Here is a 21,481-nt window from a genome sequence, read left to right on the forward strand (position 1 = left end):
AACAATGAAAAGTCAGAAGGAGTTTATCAGGAAAATACGATTTCAATGCTAAGCATCCTACAGTCACCTTTTGTTTATTCTTCGGAAAAACTTATTTATATAAATTATCCTTTCAATATATTAGTACATTAGCTTATTATGTAAAACGATATCTTTGCTAAAGTAGTCTACCTTTTCTTTTCAAGAATAGGTAAGATGCCGCGATTTAAGCGTGTTGTAGATTATGACCAGATCTGCTTAGTAGACTCAGCTTAGAAGAATGCGATGGAAAGTAGATACAGATCTTTTAGTCGTAATGCCCTTTGTAATGTATTTAGAGTCGCGTTTAAGAGAATTTTCATAATCAAGTAATGACAAGGACTTGTTTCCATCTCTCTCGTTTGGCCTTTCAGAAAGCTACTATACACGCTTATAATAATGATAACATTCAAACCTTTTTCATTCTTAATTAGAGAGTAATTTCGGACCAATTTTAATTGAACATGAAACAGAATTATCATACAATATAGTCAATGTATTTGTACCTGTGACCATAATCATAACAACGACAACAGTGTCTTTCTTAAGCTGAGCCCTTTTACACCTCATAAAGAAACGCATTCCAAAATCAGTTAAAAATATAATGCACATTTCTAATCCTGCCTCAATGTCACCTTCCTTAGCCTAAATAATTAGGACGTTCATTCGAATAATGAAAAGCTTTTGTAAAATGATTTTCTTCGTTTACTGTTCATATTGTCTTTTATTTGAGTTCTTGAAATTACTTCATATTCCTCTAACAGCTCTCCTCAAAGTTACTGTCTAAGAATAAGACGTTTGTTTGGTATGTGGTTAGGCTGAGAGTAAATATACAAGAAGATAGACACGACGATTTTCGCGTCTGCATAGCTTTTCTCTTTTTTTTTTTCTTTTTTATTTTCTTTCTATTTTGGCCAACACTACATGCATCAGAAAATAGGCTAAATAATATAAGTACGATATCACAATCACACTTAATTGATCAACTGACAACATAAAATTAGAATAAATAAACAAGCAACAACATTTCTTTTTTTCTTTTCCTTCTTCTTGAAAAGAAACAGAACAAGATGGTGAAAAGCTTTGTTGGGCGACATCATAGGCAATGGGTAGAGGTAGCGCACATAGTATTGATCTAATTTCTGGTGTATTTTCTAGTTCATGTAGTGTTTTCCTTTTATTTTATTTTAATAACGTGTACTACATGCTTCATTCCCTCTTGTCAGCTCGCTCTTATTGGCAATGAGCTGCGTGACTTGGACAATCAAGAGCCCAAAGCCACCATGCCATTGTGAGCAGATAAGCCCATAAGGCGTGGTTAAAATGCTTGATCAAATCAGTGCGTACTTGCACTTTCAAACCGACGCTGGCGCCAGCACTTCTTTCCGCAAGCACGCCGTTCATGGGCACAAAATTTGCGTTTCCACCGCGTCTGTGGCCGTTCGGCCTTCTTTAAGCGATGGTGTCCCCACCAATTATGTAAGATATATTTCATATAAAGAAGTAACCGCATTCTCACTTTCTATCATATTCATAGGATGTCGAGGGGATTGAGAGACTTCCCGCTCACTCTCTTTGTGCCTGCGGAGAACAGCAGTGGCAACAACATAGTAAGATTTATAAAAAATATGATGATATACGCTTACGCGTTCTTAATTTTTAGAGAAGAAGGATGGAGAACCCTCCTGAAGGAGGCCCACCATAAGATGGAGGATGAAATTGCCGATCTTCAGGTCAGGTTGGACCTTTTGGTTAAAAAAAAAAAAAAAAACAGAAACTTGATGAATTAATCGGTGATGATTAAAGCGCTTTTTGTTGTTGTTGTTGTTGTTGTTGTGTTTTGTGGTTATTTTTTTTTTATAAAATAAATGATATTTATTATTTCATGAAAGAAATTTGGAAGGTGGTTATATATCTGTGTATTATAAATAAGAAGTCTGGTTCCTGTCAGCAAACGCTTGAATAAGCATGTAACGCAAAATAACTTCCTTTGATGAGCATTAGTGGTTAAGTCAATATGATAATTAAAAGTACAATCTCTTCACCGCATTCACTTGTCCTGACGATAGCAATATTTCACGGGGCTGATGATAAAGAATAAAGGACCTTTGACTGTAGCTGCTCTTGCTCCTTTTACGTTATTCAAAGACATTCATGTAAGCTCCTTGAGTCATATGTATCTCCTTCTTCTTCTTGAATTTGAGATGTAAACAAAAGACTTGATAAGAACATGATGAAACGTATGCTTGGATTAAGGGAGGTTGACCCAGGTTTTTCCATTTTTGTAGTGGGTTATCAATAAAACATGGAAGAGAGTAAATAGCTTAAATCCATGACACAGTCAGAGCCAATAGCTGAAGTTATTCATATCATAATAATGAAGACAAGAAATACCTTTTAGGTCAAACTTTTCGTGGACCATCTCTGATTTGAATAAAACACCAATTCCTAGCAGCAGAGTGCTCCCATACTTATCAACCTACAAAGAGTACATCTTTGCTAGAAGAATGTAAAATACAAGCACACATTTTTTTTTCATAGTCTTCATATAGAATGATATCATCAAGGCAAATAGGTGATACTGATACAATGGTATGTCCTAAGCTGTTTCATTAAGCTGAATTGTTATTTCAATGTAAACAAGACTGTTAATCAAAGAGACAATGGCATATAAAATAGGACGAGTAGTAGTTATATATGAATATTTGAATAAATAAAACACAAAGTAACATTTATTGATCAAGGCTTCGTGCAAAGATTCGCACATGTCAACGATATCTCTCTCTACTTTTTGTGATTGGCTATGGTCTGCATTTAATAAACCTTATTTCCTATTTTGTATTGCATGCAATGTTATCTTTAAAAAGTTTATTTGCACTATGACACTTTAAGGATAAAGTTTTTAAAGTAAGAATATTGATCCTTGGGTGTTCTCCATGTGCTATCAGATCCACCAAAGAAAGTATGGAACACTAGGCAGATTTGTAAGCATAGCAAAACTTGGATATTAAAAAATACTTACTGATACCAACAACGTGGCCTGTGCTGCTTGAACGGAACGCAACGTTCTTCACATTAATCTTTCTTACACCGTTTACATATAGGCTCATTTGACCGTTACGCTTGCCCTGAGAGTTGAGTACGAGCTCCTGGCGGACAGTTGTCCAGGTGCCTGTCTTAAAATGAAATGTACCTCTACCTAAGCTGAAACCATAGTCTGGATTACAGATATTGATCTTATTATCACAGAGGTTCTTGCGTTGCTTAGAATTAGGAAGATATGCATAGATTTCGCCTTCACCGTCCGTTCTCCACATGAGTCTTAATAGAGCGCGTATCAATCATTTTTGTACAACATTAGATTAATTAAATTGCTATGCTACCTTGTTGTAAAACAGGAACCTGATTCATCGCCGCCAGTACATTCACCATGACCACCATAGAGGCCAGGAAGTTTACCACCTAAGGCGAAAAGCATTATATAACACAGTGATTACAAATGGTTTTCTTTTCTTACCTTTCACAAAGTCAAAACCTTTAGGAAAGAAAACGCTATATTGAAGTGTAACCTTTTTTGATTTTGCTGTAATACTAAGAGGTTCAGCTAAAAAGCCAACACCACCGATGGGATGTATTTCAGGATTTCTTGATTTTGCGGTATACTTTACACGAAGCACCAAATCTTTGGTTTTCTTGGAAGGATCTCTAACAGCAGCATTCTCATTTTCAGATCCACTCCAGGCCCAAAGCCACCCTCTATGCTTGTGTATTCCCCAAGTTGTGCTCCATTTACTTTGTTCACCGACTATAGCTTTTTTATACTTGTTCCAATTCCAAAATGTCCATTTCTTTACTCCTCTCTTTTCAAGTGTATGCGTCAAAGGATCACTACTGGCATTGACTGCACTGAGCAAAACTATAAGAATGGCTACATAAAATACAAAGAGCCTGTAAACCATTCTGTAAATTACACAATAACTTCTGTCAATTTGTAGAAAAAGAATTAACTAAGAAAAAAAAAAACCTAAAAAAGGCACCTTGGTTTATATACTTTTTCACATATTGCAACGTGAAAGAAGTTAATTAATGTGGCACAAACACTTACTCATTTTTCAGGCAGCTGTCAGTAAGGAAAACAAAGAGGAAGAATGCGGGCTAATGCTCCTATCTGTTGACTCTACACGTTTTAAATGGATCATGTTTCTGTTTCTATGGAACATGACCTTCCTATTGATGCCAATGGCTTAATCCTATCTCGTTTCGGAAAATCATTTTAATCTACTACACTAAATGGAAATATTGCTTGGCTGTTACAGTAAATAACGAGCTTTGGGTGTCCCAACTATACTGTCTTTATGATCTTTTGTATTTTTTTTTATCCATGTGCTTGATTAGACTATTTACCAAAAAGGTGAATGCTCGCATGGAACAATAAGATGTCCACGGAGAATTGAACTCAATCTTGTCATAAAGGTGCAAAATAAAGATAAGTATATAATTCAAATCCTTAAGCTCTTGTTCCAGTCTTAGTTTATCTGCTTACTGTACACCAAAACTCTTATCAGTTTTGTTAGAGGGTTCCTTATATGGTCCCGCTTGAAAACAAAAGCTACTGCACCTACAGATTAAGGTTATGACCTATGCTGATGATGCTTTGGTACATCTGACTCACCCGAAGGAACTTGGTCCTTTGCTCAATACGCTCAACGCATAGACTCATGCTTCCAATGCTAATCTGAATAGAGATAAAGCACTCGTGATATCGCTTTCTGGTGGTCCTCCCAAAGTTGGATCGGCGAACTGCGTCAATACGACATCCCATAATAGCATGGAAGAACTAGTTCATTCGCTGCTATTTATCTCGGGTGCTCACTTACTAGACATTGATCACATATTGCCATATCGTTTACCAAATGTTATGTAATGGTTTATAAGACACAAGGCAAAGACAAAAGAAGTACTCTTTGAGACTAATCTTTATTCTGAGATAAAGACAGAAGGAACATACAATTCAATAAAGGATCTACTATTTATAGTTGCTATCAAATGGCTGGTAAGCCACTATTCTAAGCGTGGATTATAATTACTGAGGATGTGATTGACTAGCGATTCCTGAGTTCATAAAGAAAACTTTTAATTCGTTCCTGACGCTGATCTTATTGCTCATTTCATGATCTGGGCTATGTTACTGCTTTTACCGTGAGAAGAATCGTCTTTTAAAGAAGTATATCCTTTTATGTAAAGAAGCAATGATTCATATTTAAAAGAGAGATTCTATTTAATTTGACTTATCACTAAAAGTGTGTACACGTAATCTTATCATGTATGAATTCACTCTATTCATACCGATTACAATCGTTTATCTCAATGTCAGTCCTTAAGCAGACATTGTTCTACGACACCAAACACACCATAAAACACGTTTAATTGTCAAGATGCTCTCTCTCTTTCTCTCTCTTCCTGGATTCACTCGCACCTGCTTATCCAAGGCTTCCTCGACCAGTTTGAAATGTATTCCAGGATATGATTTCCCTCAAGGACTCACATAGTGCTCTGAAAATTCTATCACAAAAACCTTTCTATACAATTATCCCACACCGCTTTATTGATCCTTTGTGTGGATATTTTGCAGCGAAATCGAAACAAAAAGCATTTCATCTAGAGCTACACCTCGAAAACGATTGATCTGGCCGACTGTGGCTTCGAGGCTTTTGGCCGTCCATCTGCCGCTCAATTATGAGCACATCGGAAACCCACACATCCGTACCGTGCTTATGCTTTTTAGCCTCTCGACAGGCTTTCAAGATCTGATTGTGTTACCCTTTTGATAACCCCATTGGACATATATTTTCGACTCTCATTTTTTCTGCTTTGGCGAAATAGTTGCATGAGCTACATATGCCCTTTGTCGTATTGCTAGGAGAAAACTGCACTGCAACCTCATAGAAGAACACATTTAATCATTTTGTTTTCATCAGTGCACGTATCAGCAGCATTTAAAGAAACAAATTTTTATCTTTGTCATAAAAGCTTTACTTCACATCGTTTTTATTTCAGTTACTTTCAAATTTAAGCATCTTTGTTTCGATTGGTTCAATAAACAACTGTGCTTCAAAGCTAAACATTTCAGTCTTTCCTTTTATGACTCCTTCGATTTTGGTGTCCTCGTCTTGTTCCAAATTTAGTTTTACGGCTTGTTCTATACAATGGTTTAGTAGGCCGATGTGTTCAGGATCATTTGATGTGATAGACAAGAGATGATAACCAAGTCTGTTTTGTTCATATGCATTCTTGAGTGTTCTAATCAACATGCTATCAAAAATAATTAAAAAGTGATTAAACTAAAACATACGACTTGAAAGCTTACTTTATTTTGCTTTACCAAAAGAAGGGGATATTAGATAAAGAAAAAGAGTCTTAAAACACGCAATGAATAAAGATATCTTTTATATGCAAATGCATTGTAACTCGCTCATTCTTTTTTAATAAAACTGCTAAAGACGGAAAGAAAGGACAAATATGGGCGATATAATAAAGATTTGTGTGATTAAGAACAAATATGAACAAGATAATACAGTGAAGATGTTGTGTGATTGAGAACAAATGGCAGTCGTTGTGGTATGGGCTCTGATAGATACGACAGGTGAATAGAATAAGATGAGTGTTATTTACCATAAAAGGGCATAAAAACACTGTAGCATTACACATTTGTAATCACAAGGCAGAGCACTATTGTGCCAAAATTTGACTTACCTGTTGACTTGATAAATTCTTTATCTTTAATCTCTCCTTGACCCGGGGATTCCAAACAATGATCTCTTTCTCGAGTTTTTGATTTGTCAATCGTCACAGATGATTCTCTCTCTCTCAGCATAATTTGTGTACAAACGAAACTGGAAGGTTAAAAGATTAAATTAGAATATGCTTCATTTTGTGAAACGGCTCACGACTAAACTCAATCATTCAACCTAATTTGCCTGTATCAGCTGATATGTAAATTGTTTTTGGTAAACCAATGTTTGATATTGATCCATTGGCTTTGCTACTTGGACAGGTCGCATTATTTTGCTTTTTTCCCCTTTGCACCGTTTCTTTTGCCCTGACCTAAATACACAAATGGTAATTAGCAAGCTCTTTTTTTAAGAGCCAATTTTTGAAAAATATAAAAAAGAATAAAAGTAAGCATATCAACTGAGGAACTAATTATCTACTCTTCATTTTTTCTTTCAAAAGGCAATCCGTGCTTATTTTTATTACATCATTTTTACTCTAATTTTTTCTTAGTGATTGAAGGAAAAAGGTACATTCGCCTTTCAATATACATAAGAGGGTCATGTCGCCCTTTATTTTATACAACATAAATATGTTTAAAGTAGAGAAACCTTATATAGGAGCCTTATTAGGCACAGTGTGTATTATATCTTCCTTATGTTGGCTAAACCTCTTTACAAGTTTAAATAAGCTCAATAACCAGCGAAGTTAATTATAATTTTTTTTTTTGTTGTTGCCAGAAACCTAACAATCTTCTGCTGACTGATAATAGCCTCTCTCATTTGTGCTTTAAAATTTAAAACGTCTTTGATTAAAAGTAATCAGGTCCTCCGACTTCTCTTAAAGGTTGAGATAGATTGCTACTTCGATATTTCGACTTGGGATAAATCAACAGCGAACTTACGCTCTATCAGTCTAAAAAAAAAAACAGACAAAAGCTTATTTGCACAACACCAGCTCAATTCATAGCTTGATTGTGAATTACTATTAATTCTAAGAATATTTCTTCATACTCAATATAGCTCAAATATAAGCAAAGACTCCATTAGTTTTATGTAGATTCTTGTTGTAGGATAAGGCAACTCCAGCTGTAGTGATGTATCCAAGACGGCATCGAATGGTTTGCTGTTTCTGCTTCATTGAGCCTTACAAATTTGCTTATTCCTTTGTTTAAATACTAAAATAGAACCTAATGGATCAATCCTTTTTGCTTAATTTACTAAAAGCTATCAATAGTATGGAGAAACAGGACATGCAGGTGATTTGTATTAACTCTCAAGCACCATATATATTCATCTGTTGCCATGGATACATTTTTATGTTTGGCTTTTGAAACTTCAAAACTGTAATGTATAACTTCGCTTAGTGGCCACATACTCATCTGATTCTCTTTTTCCTTTAGTTTCGCCTTCTCTCGTAGATTTTTCATTGGCAGGAATCCCAAAAAAGAATAATTTATCCATTTATGGAAATAAGGGACATTACACAACGCTTAACCTTAAATATACAAGCTTTTATTACAGCATAAAATAATACATAATGGTAATAGCAGTGATAAAATAAGTGATAGTACATATACAGCAAAATCATGGACTAACAACAGCATTCTTCACAGATACAGCAACAACCAATGGCGGCCAAACAGTCAGTAATGCACCCACCACCTCTTAATCGCAGAATGGAGCGTTCTAAATACAAAATGTTAATATTAGACTATTATACAAATTATCATCTTTACGATCTTGTTGTTCTTGTTCTCCCGAGTTTGTTTGGTTCTGTTGTGTGGTCATCATGTTTTCAGAAGCAGGATAGACGGGAGCAGGAGCAGTCAAAGGTGTCATTGGGATTTCGCTCATAGTATTTGCAGAAGTAGCAGGTTCAGACATAATTGATTCTATTTTAAAAACAAAAAGAAAAAAAGAAAATTTCTGCATTGCCCTCCTTTTATAAAAAAAAAAAGAGGCTTTAGGTGACACATTTGTATGCACACACACAAAAGCATACACTATACGGGCTTTATTTCAAAAAAGTAAAGTGAGCGATGCATACTTTCAACACAAACTTTTGAAAGCTGTCAACTAAGTATTCATAAAGTGGCTATCAAGAAAAAGCATCTGTTTCTATGTGTATAATTAAATGATATACCTCTTTAATGCTTATGTATGTTGTAATTCCCGTTTTTGCGATTTCCGTTTAACTGTAAAATACGGTGGCATGAACACTGTTGCCAAGCAATAAGAAAAAATAAACAAAATTGAACGTCAGCACTACGTCATAAGTAACTATTTATACACTTTATTCAGGTGACATGACTGAATTCACTTCATCATCATTTCTTTTAAACAAAGTAGCCCAGTATTTTACTCTTGTTGAATCAGGCAATAGGACACCTCCGTCATCGACAAGGTCCTTATCTTTCATTGGATCGTAAAACTCGTTCATGAACCTTGATTTGTGTGTATTCAAGTAATCCCAAATGCTAAAGGTCTTGTCCTGAGGTTTATACTGATTTCGTTCTTGCTCTGAATTAAATAAAAATGTACCAAATTGACATGAATATAGATGATAATGAAGTTCCAATAATAGCTCTTGATTAAATTCAAAGCGTGTTGGATATAGACACAGCAATTGATAAACACAATCTAAGAACTGATGAAATATCGGGCTTGTTTCTTTTTGATGGTTGTTGTAGTAAAATTTGTCTCTAAAGGATGACGCAGTCGTATTATCATTGTTGTTTATAAAGAATCGCTCGTTTGTCAAATGTCCACATCGATCCTGAAATTTATGTCCAAACGAAACCCAGTCTTTTTCGATCAACACCTGGAACCCTTCAAACGTGCGATAATATGGATCCAGGCACAATTCACTTAGGGATACCATTTGTGATGTACGATCCCATCCATCTGAACAATGTACGAGCACATGCGAGTTATACACATGAACGCTTTTAACAATCTCTCTTGTTCCGTCTATGAGTGTCGATATATGTTTTAGCCATCCTGATTTCTGTAATGCGACTTTGTTGACTATGTTATTTACACCTTGCATGGCTACGCAGGATGATTAATATAAATTAATGACGCTTACATCCTTTTTTTTTTTTTACCTTCGCACAGTTTTGCTAAGCTATCTCTCATGACATGAATATTATCGATAGCCACATAGATTTTTTTACAATTGCGGTAATGGTCCATATTTTCTGTTCCTGCTCCTCTAGCTACATTACCTACTGCATTGGCCATCGGTCTGGCATCTACGATCAGATTGGCTGCTGTAGATCCATATACCGTTTCTCCATTGGGTCCAGTCGGCACGTTGGATGAAAAAATTGACTCAATCAGCTTTTCGTCTTGTATTGATCTAGCTTGTTTAAATCCAACTAAAGGTTGGCTGCTTCGTGTGATTGTCGCCTATTACATAAAATTAAAGTTACAGCCTCTTTTTCCCCATAAAAGGATGCTATCTACATTATTATACCAGTGTAAATACGATAGAGTAGGTATTCTAGCCTTACTGCGGTATTTCGCCGCATGTGTTAACACTGCATCACTTATTTTAGATGGAACGACCAAGATGCGTGGATAAGTAGGTGAGTACTATAAATTATATATGCTGGTGAGTCATAATCATTTACTAAAATATATTTACCTTGTAATCTCTGTTTATGACAGTAAATCTCCATTTGTCACTTGCGCCAATACCCATACGTTCATACTCTTTAATTGGGTCATATATATTCCATCCATTTTCCGTTATAAAGGGCGCTTCAGGTTGAAAAGTGTATGCATAAAGTTGTTCTACAGATGCTTTTTCTTATCTTAATACTGCTTTTTTACTTATTCCATCTTGTTAAAACACTTACAGATACATGCTAACTTTTGAATTGTATCAAATACGTCCTGAGCTTCTCCTTCCTTGAGTAGACCCAAAGTGAACATGGTGAAATCTCTACAACGAATGACCAGTGGATGTCGACCGCTCTGCAGTGATGGTGGTTGCTTTTCTACAGTGTGTATGATAGGATAAGGCACCTACAAGAAAGAGAGAGATAAAAAGAGTCAAAAAGACAAGTTTGAGTTAATGTATGCTTAAGCATATACCCAAAGTTCTTCTGAATGTTTAAAGATCAGGTGATGCACAGTCAAGTGCAAAGTACCCACGGTAATGTCTTGGCCTTTTCGAAGCTCGACATCTTGAACCTTTTTTGTTGTTATTAGCTCCTTTTTATAATAATCAAGTCATAACACGTTACTTGAGCAATCTTTAATAGGTCAAGTCGGTTGGGCTGCATGTTCCCTTGAGAGGAGAACAGCGTGGGTAAAGCAACACGGCCAAGATTGAAAATGATGAAAAGAATTAAACAAGAGAGAAAAAAGAAGATGCTTTAGAGAAATATAAAAAGGAAGCAATGAACTTGTCTTATTTCCCTTTTATTTTTGTCAAGCTAAAAAGGGCCACAAAGCAAAAAAAATCGAATAAAAGATGTTTCACAGTCAGCATTTACAGTTTTCACTTTAAATTCGGACAATGTCAGATACAAAAGAAAATTAGTTTCAGACATGCCATGATGACCAAATTGATGTTTTTTTACCTGTAAGCACCTTTAAGTTCGCTCACCAGAATGAGGAGCAATCACGTTCGATGTGGCGCTTTGTTGTTGAGAAGGGCGTTGGAAAATGGCAGGTCGCTACTCTCTAAGCCAGATTTGCTTTGCAATGCAGAACATATTTTTGGCAGCCATAACGTCCCTATTTCAAAAAATATTACATTCGTTGCAGATTAATATCGAGTGAATAGATCTGTCATTTTCAGTTTGGTAATGCCTTATGTTCCTCGTTTTGCAGGAGTCGCAGACCTATATTTCGCTAAGGGTGAGAATGAAAGGTTGTCGAAAATTGTATTTACGTGTGGAATTCATCAATGTCCAAAAGACAAAGTTCACCCAGCTTTTCCTTCAGCCCAAGATGCTTGTATATCTTTTCGGACATACCGTGTCGCAAACCACGAAAACGGACATTGGGCTTATTGGTTCAACCATCCCCAAAGACAGCCAGGGGAATTTTGGTAGTGTCACCAATTTGAAACGCATGTCAGTGGGAGTTTCTGTTAAAAGTATAAGTAAAATCGTATGCAAAAAATAATTGATTAGCTCGCCTCGGTACAACAGGCAGATCTTCAACTCCAGGATTCTGTCTATTTATGATACGCCGTCTTTTCTTTTGGTTCAATCGATTCTTCTTCTTCTTTCTTCTTCCTTTGTTATACTTTGCTGATCCATTAATCAGAATGCTCGCGCAGTTATCCAGGGCTTTCTGCCAACCTCTATAGTTTTTCTAATTGAATTCTGCGACCCGAAAACCATAGAAGTCGAATAAACGATTTAAGCTATTTTGCATATAAATAATTCGCTCCAAATAATGTTGATCATTCGTAACTTTTGCTGTAGGAGTATTGGCTTCGATTTCCTTTATACCGGCTTGCCGCTTACAATTATCTTCAAACCTCATACATCTGCTACTGCCACTAGCATGATAGTATTCCTTAGTAGTTAAACGTCGTATATCGCCATTTCCATGGTATGAAGTGAAAGCATCTCTTCTCTCAGGATCTACAGCACATGGTCGAAAATGATCAATAATTTCATCAAAATTGAAATCAGTGATCTGCAGTTCCACATTGTTAAAGAGATCAGTTACACGCCGCCTCGCAAACATGATTCGACAGGTACTGTTTTATTAAAAATAATAATTGGTGCATATTAAAAAAAGTACTTACGCAAAGGTTAAAAATAAGATGCGTGCAAAAGAAGATGACATACAAATGAGAGTAATAAGTATCAAGGAAAGAATATAAAGAATTATACAGTTAGTTAAGTAAGAAAATTATTATATACAACTTACCCCGAAGGCATTCAGATGTGTCCTAGCGATAACTGGGACGGAGAATCATCGTCTAAACGTATTCTAGTTCTTGGTTGCTCCTGATCGTCCACTCTTCTTCGACGCCTTATAGGAGCAACAGTAACCCGGTGAAACCTATGAGGAACCATGACATTACGTCGAAGCCCACGAAGGATGTGCATGTAGTTGAGACAAGCAGCAACATCCCTGTTCCACAAGCGATATCTATCTGGAGCTGCCATGGCTGGTCTACAGTATAGATTGGTACATCTACAAGCAATGTTCAATCAGTATAAAGTCATCCAAGTGGTTAATGTATTATTACCTTAAAAGGCCATGGTAGACAACAGTAGGATATCGCTCACGTTGATACGGTCGTGGATTTGGAACACGACGGAACGTGTGGAGGCTCTCGTTGTGGCATGTTGGACAGTACCTACTGGTCTTGTACTCGTCTATAAGATAGACTTGTAACCCATGCTTCTTGAGGAGTCTTCGGAAACCATGGCCACGGATGGGCTCATGATACCTAGCATGGAGATCGGACCAGCTTCCCATTACAAATACGGCGTCTTCTCCAAACTTGGCACGTAAGTCTTAAATAAGTTTTTGATCGGCACGTTGTTTGTTGAAGTACGCTGAAAGACGGGCCTTGCGAAAGAGGGGGTATCCATTATCATGGTTTGTGATGGTATGTCTATAGAATACACTGATAACGGCAAACTGTTCAGATCTGGCTTGAAGGAAGTGGTCAAAGCCTTCTACGGGTACGGTGCTGCTTGGCTGTTGAGAAAGGGCTTGCTCAGCTTGAACGACATCAGAATCCTGGGCTTTGAAGTCTTACAGCGCTATCCATAACAAGATAATACCATTTAATATGTGGGCACTGATCCATTTCATCCATTGTGACCTTCAGAAAGCTAGAATAATGACCAGTTGCTGCCCCTGTGCTCGTTAGCTCAACATAACCTTCTTTCTTTTCTTGGCTGGCATCTGCGGTAATCTCAGGCTACACTTTATTAATCCTGAAACAGAAATCGCACCTAAAATCGTTGTTGTTTGTGCTCGGGTTTTGGGCACTGTGACCACAGTAGGAAATCCTTTTTTTTTGACCAGGTCATACTACGTTTTAAATTAATATGAAATACAGACTCATCGAGAAGGACGCGATTAGTTCTAAAGTCCATGTCCGTACATTTCCACTTATGAACCCAGTCAAAACGTTCCTGAATTTTTTCTTCACTGCTCCTATCTACAGGCTGAAATTGGGCTTTTTTGAGTGACAAGTTATATTCAGTTCTTACAAAATTGTAGACAGTGCTTTTAGAGATCTTGAGATCCTGAAACTTTTGAAGTAGCCGCTTCATTACTTGCTCCAAGGCGACTGAAGGATTCTCATCTATATATTCCAAGATTACTTGCTTGTGTTCTTCTTGAAGTACGCAAGCGACCGGTTTTCTTATGCTTTATAAAAATACCATCAGGATCTGTTTTGTACATTTGAGCCCATCTTTGAGCTGTGCGAACATGAACCCAGAATCCCTTGATCGCCGCTCTTTACGATTGATGCAAAGGAAGTTCCGCCAAGATAGCCTCAATCACAAGCGCTCTACGCACGCCTCTGTTCTTCTTATACATTGTCGCTCGACTATATCCCTAGACCCCATCCTTTGGCTACCAATGACCAGATCTGAAAGAAGTCGCTGTATACGTTGGCGCCTTGGTTGGCTTCCCAGTGGTCACGGCAAAACCTGTCCTCAGCACCCCAGCCAATCCTTCACCAAAGCCCACGTCATTCATTGTCTTCAGATGCACCGCAGACTTATGATGCCCGAAACAATTTCAGATCCATTATCCTTCCTTTTGAACATGCTGCCTATGAAGAAACCACGCTCCTTTCAAATCGCTCTCTTATGGACCATCTGTTGACCAGCTATCTGCGCCCTTCTTTTTGAACTTGACTACTTCCATCACTAAAAGCGTCCGCCTTCTCCGCCCCCTCACCTCGGGCAAAAGCCCCTCGATTGGTTTCTTCCTTCCCCTGGCTAGTGTACCTTACACTTGGTCCAATATCATTTCTTCCATAATTTTTTTACCCTTGATCCCATAAGAGTTTTTTAGTTACTAATTCTTTATTCTCTTTTGACCTGCCTCGGGTGAAGAAGTTATATTATTATTATCGTGCACCCACTTGAGGCTTTAATTGTAATAAAACTGTTTAACCGTATAGCCGTCTGAATATATGCTATTAAGAAACGTTATGCCTTTACCATTCGGCAAGCCAAAAATTTCTTCTAAACTGTTGTCGACATGTTAGTCAATATAATACAAGAATTGGGAGCTACCTACCTTCTTATTTCAATTTACTAAACTGGAAAAAATGAAAGAAAGTCGACTAGTGAAATGAATCAACGTTTCATCTGCTTGCTGGGTATATCATCAGACGGGAAGAAAGGACTAACGTTTTGAGCGTCCAGCTTAACAAATCGCCATTTCGTACTTGGCGGAGGAAACAAAACAAAAAGACGAGGTTGATATTACTGCTCTTGCTTTTGTAGAGGCTGGTCTTGCTGCTGTGGAGGTTGTCCTCTATTTTGCTCATAAAATTGCAAAATATATTTCAATACAGACAGGATCTGAAAAGGATGTTCAGTGACAATAGCCCTTGAGATTGGGAGGGTAGGCAGTTGGTATCGTATTGAAGTATACTTTCACCAACAAGTTGTTGAAGTCGCGGAGTACTATCCATATTGTCCGGAAACATGGCTTCTGTGATTGGTATTTGTGTTATGTCTCTTAAAAATACATTGTCAAGTATGTGACCAAACACCAGGTTCTTTATTTTACCCATCAGAAGCTCCTAAGTTTGTATATTAAAATAAATAATGTAGAAGAATAGGATATTTTATCATTAAACTTACCCTAAAATTTAATCGAATTATATGTATGAACATAATAGTTTTTATAAGTTGTGGCGACTGCTTCACAAGATGCACTAATAACTTGACCACAATTGCTTAAGCCATTGAGGGGCACAACCAGGTTTACATTATATTCTTCACCTGTTAACATGGCATATGTTTCTTGTAAATTTCTTAAATTCGGGTATCTTTCTTGAACGTTATCGATGGCAATTCAACCGTAAACAAGTCTACAACTTGTATACCAGAAGTGTTGGTGGAAGATATCGTCTGTCGAGGAGTTCATATTTCGAAGTATATAAAAATTTATAAAGGTTTGGGTCATGTATATTGTTCTCCGGAGAAAAGAGGATAAAATACGTATTTTGCCTTGGGCAGGATCACCATGAGCGTCGTTAGAAATGAATTTTTCCAAAGTTATTGAAAAGGTAAAACGTTGGTAAGCGCCCAAATCTCTTTGAAATAGTTCTTGTAAACTGAAATTATGGTTCCTGCAATCAGGGCTTCTTTTTGTTTTATACTCCTCCTCACCACAAGACGCACATATAACAATGTTTTCCGGATCAGCTCTTCTAGCTGCCTCTTTTGCCTTTTTCTCTTCTGGAGTATCTGGCACCTGGCGTCTTAAACAGCAAAGTTAAAGATGAGACGAAATTACACTATAAAAAACTTACGTTTTCTTCTGATAGGGTTGAACCTTCTGCTTCTTGGACGCCCTGTTGTTCTTGATCGTCTAACCTTTGCTGCTTTTTATTCTGAATAAGCTCTTCAGCAAGGGGATATAACATTGGGCGCATTACGAGTATACTGAGAAGAAAGAAAGAAAGAAAACGGGGGGGGGCTTCAACAAGGCATTATATATTAACACAAACTTAACATATCATTCTAATTTATCATATAAGATAAATTGGCATTTTCTTTATATTTTGCATTATAAATTGGAAGCCATACTTATCCTGTTGCAAGCCTGTAGTGTTGGCTGACTAAATTCAGTGATATCAAGCCACGGCATATTATTTCCTTTTTATAATCCTTAACTCAATAGAACGATATCCTTATCTTTACTCATCTTACTCATCCTAGTTTTATCTTAATTCCTTAAGTTAAACCTAGTCTTTATTCTCGTTTCTGAATATAACAGATCAATTCTAAAATCCGTCTTGCAGGCTTTTCAGATAATATATATTAAAAAAATTTGTTTCCTATTATATCTCTTCAATCTTTTTTGTGCCACGCACCGTGGTAATAATATATCCAATGATCATCCTGATCAATTATTTACGGGAAAACAAGCTGAACAAATCATTGCGGAAGTGTCAAGAAAGCTCGATCTGACAAATCAAGTAAAGGCCCCACAAACCTTCCAAGTGAAATCTTGGAAGAACTAAAGAACAGCTCGTCCATCAATTTACAGAAGAACATCAAAGAATTTGTTAAGAGCCTTTCAAAGTACGAAGGTAGTGAATGGACCAACAGTAAGATCTTCAACAAAGAGTTCCACAGAGAACTTAAAAGGAAAACTGCGGATGCCCTCTTTTCACCGTAATCTTTATCAAGCAGAATCTTTAATTTTATATAAATCATACCATCTGCACGCTAAGCATATTCCCAATCAACCTCAATGAATGTCGTATTTCTGTTATCAATGAACCAACATTCAATTTTAAACACACTTTTGAGGCTCGCATTAAGCATTTATAAGAGGCTTTACACATATATTATATGAATGCTAAAGTAGGTTGGTGGTGTATGTCTTATCCACGTTTCAACAGTATATTAATAAAAAAAAGGATTATCGTACAACCGTTTATGTATCTTCTATTAAGATTTTTCTGTACATAAGAATATGATTGTCACACATTATGAAAGATCTCTACAGAGAAGGGAAGGTTTGTGCGTATGCAGGCCATTACAGATAAAAAATCTTCCTGTAATATTGGAGTGCAATGGATAAAAAGTAGAACATAGATCCTTGACTGTTTATTTGACACGAGTGACAATTGGCTATCCAGTCTACGCAGTCAGAACATTATCCATAAACCAAACATTAGAGGTGCGCCTAAGGGGAGGGGGCATATCAAGTAAGTCAGGAAGGCTCATTGGCCATGACGTTTTGAAAAGAGAAAAATGTCCGGGTCGTTAATGTAATTGAGGAGTTTAGTTGGAAAAATCCTTTGAAAGATAAGATGATGTATATCGTCAGTCGGAAGACGGGGGGAAGAAAGAGAGATGAGAGAGCTGTTACGAGAAATCACATGAAAAATTAAAGGAAAGCATTCACTTAATGGAGAACGTGTTTGTCTAATCGCAATAAGACTCACATACAAAGTTGAACAGTCGGGAATCACTCTCTCTCCGAGGCCCTGGTCACTGAGGACAAAGGAACTAAGCCAGTCGCTAACGAAGAAATGGATGCATGTTTCAAGGGTCATCAAGGTATATAAAAAAGTAGCTGGAGAAGCCAAACACAGAGAAGGATCGTACACAGATGATTTGATTACAGTGCAATCATATGCTTTTTCTTAGTCCAGGAAAACTGCTACTTGAGATAATGCCGGTACATCTTGCCGAGGCGTTGATCACTTATGGTTGTACCAAACATTGTCCGATACCAAAGCACCACGTTAATGTCCCATTCGGTAAAAATTAAAATATATGAGGACAATATACTGAAAAGATTTACAAAGAGCTTGTGTCGACCAGTGACTGATCAAGAATGCGAGAGCTATGTGCTCATGAGGAAGAGACGTTACCGAAAAAGCATTTTTAATGACGTTCAGCCAATGTACCTGATGGCAACGTTGGTTTTAGTAAAGAGTGTATGACATTTACAAATTCCAAAAGTTTGTCTAGTGAGATCTACAGTTTTGACATCCAAGCAGACAAAAGGCCACTTCATTTGGCTGTGTGTGACTGTGAGTTCGCACATACATTTCGTTCTTGTGTTACCTTGGCAACTAATTATTGTTCAACACATGGTTCTTCCGCATAATGCTCATAAGCCACCCAATAGGGTTGGTTACCAAGATCACAAATCGGATAGATCTAACTCATCGCAATCTCATTCAACTTCTCCAATTCCATACTCGAAGATTCACGAGCGATCTCCCAAAACGAGAGAAAGTTTACTTCTTAACTCGAAGCCCTCTGTGCAATCGTCTACTGCACAATCCCATGTTGATAATCCCAGTAATCAGCAAAAGATCATCATTGAGACTACTCATATTGGTGTATCGCAATCGGCAGGTAGTCTGTTTTTTGACGTTTCTTCTCGTGCTGAAACGATGCGGGAAATTTACATGGCAGCCTTTCGTCAATTCAACGATTTTGTCGGTCAACGGATCCATAGATCAGGCAATAACCGATTTTTGGACGTTAATTTTGATATCGATGAAAATCGTGCCGCAGCCCTCAAGGCTGGTTTGGCCTTTAATGATGGTTCAGTCATTATAACACCATCCGTAGCAATGAAACCAGGATCAATGATTAAACGGGTTAACCTTGATCGTCTGCCATGGCTGCGCACCAGCGATCTGCTTGACGGTCTAAAGGCTACTTTTCAGAATTATGGAGAAATTCGCGACATCGGTGTTGTCAAAGATGCCGACTCTGGCACTTTTTTAGGTGCAGGCTATGTTATTCTTGACTGTTCTCCTGAACTTAATACTGATAATGATGATCCATTCTTGCAGCTATCACACATCATCGAGTGGGTAAACCCCGACGGTTCTAAGAATGGTAATATTTTTATTCATGCCTATTGGAAGGACTTGCCGACTTATTGCAAATATTGTCATGAGTCCGGACATTCTGCCTCTGAATGTAACAAGTCTCCTAGTGGCAAGCGAGTTTGTTTTGCTTGCCTGAAATCTGGACATATTCGTGCCAATTGTCCCGAAAAAATCAAGTCCTCCAAGAAATGCAGACGTCATCCTGTTCCTTCGGATGCGCGTCTTTCATCTGTTGTAGAAAGCTCTGCTGTTGTTCTTTCTCCTCCATTGGAGGATTTAGCTAAACCACCCACTATTCACTCGTGCGAGGCCATTGAGTCGCCCTCTCAGGTGTCCGACGTCGAAGTTGATGTTGTTAATCCTAATTCGTCCCAGTCTACAGAAGCTGAAACCTGCTCTGACACTTACAATTCTCCTACTCGGCCCGTTAATTCCCTGTCAACGGACAACGACGTTACGCAGGCTCACTCTGAAATTCTTACTTTGGAGACCACTAGGTTTGGCTCTCCAACGGACTCCTTTCCTCCCCAAGAAGAGTTTATGGAGTGTGATAATGATGAAATTGCTAAGACCACTTTGCCTGTTATTAATCAATCGGCCTGCTCTTCTAATGCATCTAAGTATGCCCCTCGTCCCAAACGCAATGCTAAACCTCCTCTGCGTTATGAGGATGATTCTCGTTATCATTAATTCTATGAATAATAGAAATCAACGTAGGGCTATAAGGTTGCTCTCTTTAAATTGCAATAGTTTGTTTAAATTGAGTAAACCAAATTCACGAAAACATCTTATCCGATACATACGTCTCAAACAACCTACATTTGTTACCTTACAGGAAGTCGACAATAGTCAGAATCCTTTAAATCATTTTAGTACATTACACAAACAGTTCTGTAGTTCTCAATCATTTTGGAATCAATATTGCGGAATAGTCAGTCTCGATAACCAATTTCATCTAGAACAAATCCCTCTTCCTGAAGACTCCCGTTGCATCCTCACTCGAGTTTCTCATGTTAATCAGGAAGTTTCACCTTTTTTCATACTAGTTTTATACGCTCCATCTTCCTCGCCAAGAGAGCGTATTTCTTTCTTCGACAGTCTACTGGACTTTGTTCAATTTTCACCATATAGTGATCAATCTTGCATTGAACGTTTAATTATTGCAGGTGACTTTAATTACGACGCTTCCAATATTGCTTTACGTTCTTCATCTTCTCGATGTGGCCTACGCCAATGGAACCATTTTCTTCGTTGCCACTTCAGCAATGTTATGTCGGACCTTCATCAGCCCAATGCTCCTACATTCCGTCGAAGTGACACAACATCATCAACCATTGATTTTATTTTCTTATCATCATCTCTTTCATTGTCCTTTGCGAACGCAGTCATCGAATATATAAATCAAGAATGGACTGACCATGCACTGTTACACGTGGAGCCCCACTTGGAAACGAAGACGTCGAATGATCCTGGTATTTGGCGAGCTAATCCAATATTTTTACAAAAGGAGGATTTCTGCAATCAGTTGCACTCTCGCTTATCTTCCTACTATTATCGATGCTTACAGTCATCTCAGTTACCTCCCTCAGAACAATGGGATATGGTCAAAGAAGAGGTTAAAAAGTTTACTAGGAAGTATGGACGTAAACATACCAGCTGGAGGAAAAAGCAATTACAAGCTTTACAGTCTAAACGTCAACGCATTCTTCGAGGTAACCTCCCATACAGTGCATTGCAAGAGCATTTACCTAGGGTCAAGGCTCAAATCAAGAATTTACAGAAGGAGCTTACTGACTTAGCCGTCCTCAAAGCTGAACAGATTTGGCGCGAACGTGGTGAAATAGATGCCGGTTACCTAAAGCATTCGATTTCTCAGCGCCGTCGCCAGCGTCGAATTCCACATCTGATCCACCCTTCCTCCGGCGATCTTTGCTCTTCCCCAGAGCAGATGATATCTGCGGCAGAAACCTTCTATCAGGATTTGTATTCTCCGGAGCCCACTGACCTTCGAGCGTTGAATTTCATGCGGTCTCAAATCCCAGAAGATCTACATTTATCTTCAGAAGACAGTTAATCAATTTGTGAGCCTTTTGATTTTGATGATCTCCTCACCCAGGCTTCTCATGCCCCACGACAA

General features: G+C 37.7%; 6 protein-coding genes across 6 annotated transcripts; 2 read left to right on the forward strand and 4 right to left on the reverse strand.

Moving 5' to 3' along the window:
- Window positions 1-2,794: 2,794 nt before the first annotated feature.
- On the reverse strand, window positions 2,795-4,019 carry RHIMIDRAFT_216858 (uncharacterized protein). Its single transcript, XM_023607316.1, has 4 exons — window positions 3,536-4,019; window positions 3,402-3,480; window positions 3,041-3,339; window positions 2,795-2,990 (listed from the first exon to the last, which is right to left on the reverse strand). The coding sequence occupies exons 1-4, from the start codon at window positions 3,975-3,977 to the stop codon at window positions 2,896-2,898; spliced, it is 915 nt and encodes a 304-aa protein (XP_023464555.1). The 5' UTR covers window positions 3,978-4,019; the 3' UTR covers window positions 2,795-2,895.
- Window positions 4,020-7,913: 3,894 nt separating this feature from the next.
- On the reverse strand, window positions 7,914-8,690 carry RHIMIDRAFT_258031 (uncharacterized protein). Its single transcript, XM_023611318.1, has 2 exons — window positions 8,528-8,690; window positions 7,914-8,477 (listed from the first exon to the last, which is right to left on the reverse strand). The coding sequence occupies exons 1-2, from the start codon at window positions 8,673-8,675 to the stop codon at window positions 8,383-8,385; spliced, it is 243 nt and encodes an 80-aa protein (XP_023464556.1). The 5' UTR covers window positions 8,676-8,690; the 3' UTR covers window positions 7,914-8,382.
- Window positions 8,691-8,777: 87 nt separating this feature from the next.
- Window positions 8,778-11,255, reverse strand: RHIMIDRAFT_314326 (phosphatases II). Its single transcript, XM_023614926.1, has 7 exons — window positions 11,045-11,255; window positions 10,893-10,991; window positions 10,655-10,823; window positions 10,441-10,598; window positions 10,260-10,388; window positions 9,899-10,202; window positions 8,778-9,842 (listed from the first exon to the last, which is right to left on the reverse strand). The coding sequence occupies exons 1-7, from the start codon at window positions 11,081-11,083 to the stop codon at window positions 9,085-9,087; spliced, it is 1,656 nt and encodes a 551-aa protein (XP_023464557.1). The 5' UTR covers window positions 11,084-11,255; the 3' UTR covers window positions 8,778-9,084.
- An 870-nt stretch (window positions 11,256-12,125) lies between these two features.
- RHIMIDRAFT_298220 (uncharacterized protein) lies at window positions 12,126-12,506 on the reverse strand (the record flags this gene model as incomplete). The annotated part of the gene is made up of 1 exon (XM_023614298.1): window positions 12,126-12,506. One exon carries the CDS (start codon window positions 12,504-12,506, stop codon window positions 12,126-12,128), a length of 381 nt encoding a protein of 126 aa, XP_023464558.1.
- A 6,082-nt stretch (window positions 12,507-18,588) lies between these two features.
- Window positions 18,589-20,034, forward strand: RHIMIDRAFT_238995 (uncharacterized protein; the record flags this gene model as incomplete). Its single annotated transcript, XM_023609080.1, has 1 exon — window positions 18,589-20,034. One exon carries the CDS (start codon window positions 18,589-18,591, stop codon window positions 20,032-20,034), a length of 1,446 nt encoding a protein of 481 aa, XP_023464559.1.
- Window positions 20,035-20,614: 580 nt separating this feature from the next.
- On the forward strand, window positions 20,615-21,418 carry RHIMIDRAFT_238996 (uncharacterized protein; the record flags this gene model as incomplete). The annotated part of the gene is made up of 1 exon (XM_023609081.1): window positions 20,615-21,418. One exon carries the CDS (start codon window positions 20,615-20,617, stop codon window positions 21,416-21,418), a length of 804 nt encoding a protein of 267 aa, XP_023464560.1.
- Between the last annotated feature and the right edge of the window lie 63 nt (window positions 21,419-21,481).

Source organism: Rhizopus microsporus, assembly GCF_002708625.1.
Source record: "Rhizopus microsporus ATCC 52813 unplaced genomic scaffold scaffold_12, whole genome shotgun sequence".
Taxonomy (NCBI): Eukaryota; Fungi; Mucoromycota; class Mucoromycetes; order Mucorales; family Rhizopodaceae; genus Rhizopus; species Rhizopus microsporus.

Bases quoted from the DNA above. Each gene is read 5' to 3' on its own strand.
- RHIMIDRAFT_216858 (XM_023607316.1), bottom strand. From the start codon at position 3,977: ATGGTTTACAGGCTCTTTGTATTTTATGTAGCCATTCTTATAGTTTTG. The intron at 3,481-3,535 runs GTAAGAAAAGAA...TTTTCGCCTTAG, and splicing joins AGGTTTTGACTTTGTGAAAG to GTGGTAAACTTCCTGGCCTC. The intron at 2,991-3,040 runs GTAAGTATTTTT...AAATCTGCCTAG, and splicing joins AGGCCACGTTGTTGGTATCA to TGTTCCATACTTTCTTTGGT.
- RHIMIDRAFT_258031 (XM_023611318.1), bottom strand. From the start codon at position 8,675: ATGTCTGAACCTGCTACTTCTGCAAATACTATGAGCGAAATCCCAATG. The intron at 8,478-8,527 runs GTAAAGATGATA...TTTTGTATTTAG, and splicing joins AGAACAAGAACAACAAGATC to AACGCTCCATTCTGCGATTA.
- RHIMIDRAFT_314326 (XM_023614926.1), bottom strand. From the start codon at position 11,083: ATGCAGCCCAACCGACTTGACCTATTAAAGATTGCTCAA. The intron at 10,992-11,044 runs GTAACGTGTTAT...ACAACAAAAAAG, and splicing joins ACCTATTAAAGATTGCTCAA to GTTCAAGATGTCGAGCTTCG. The intron at 10,824-10,892 runs GTATATGCTTAA...TCTTTCTTGTAG, and splicing joins AACATTCAGAAGAACTTTGG to GTGCCTTATCCTATCATACA.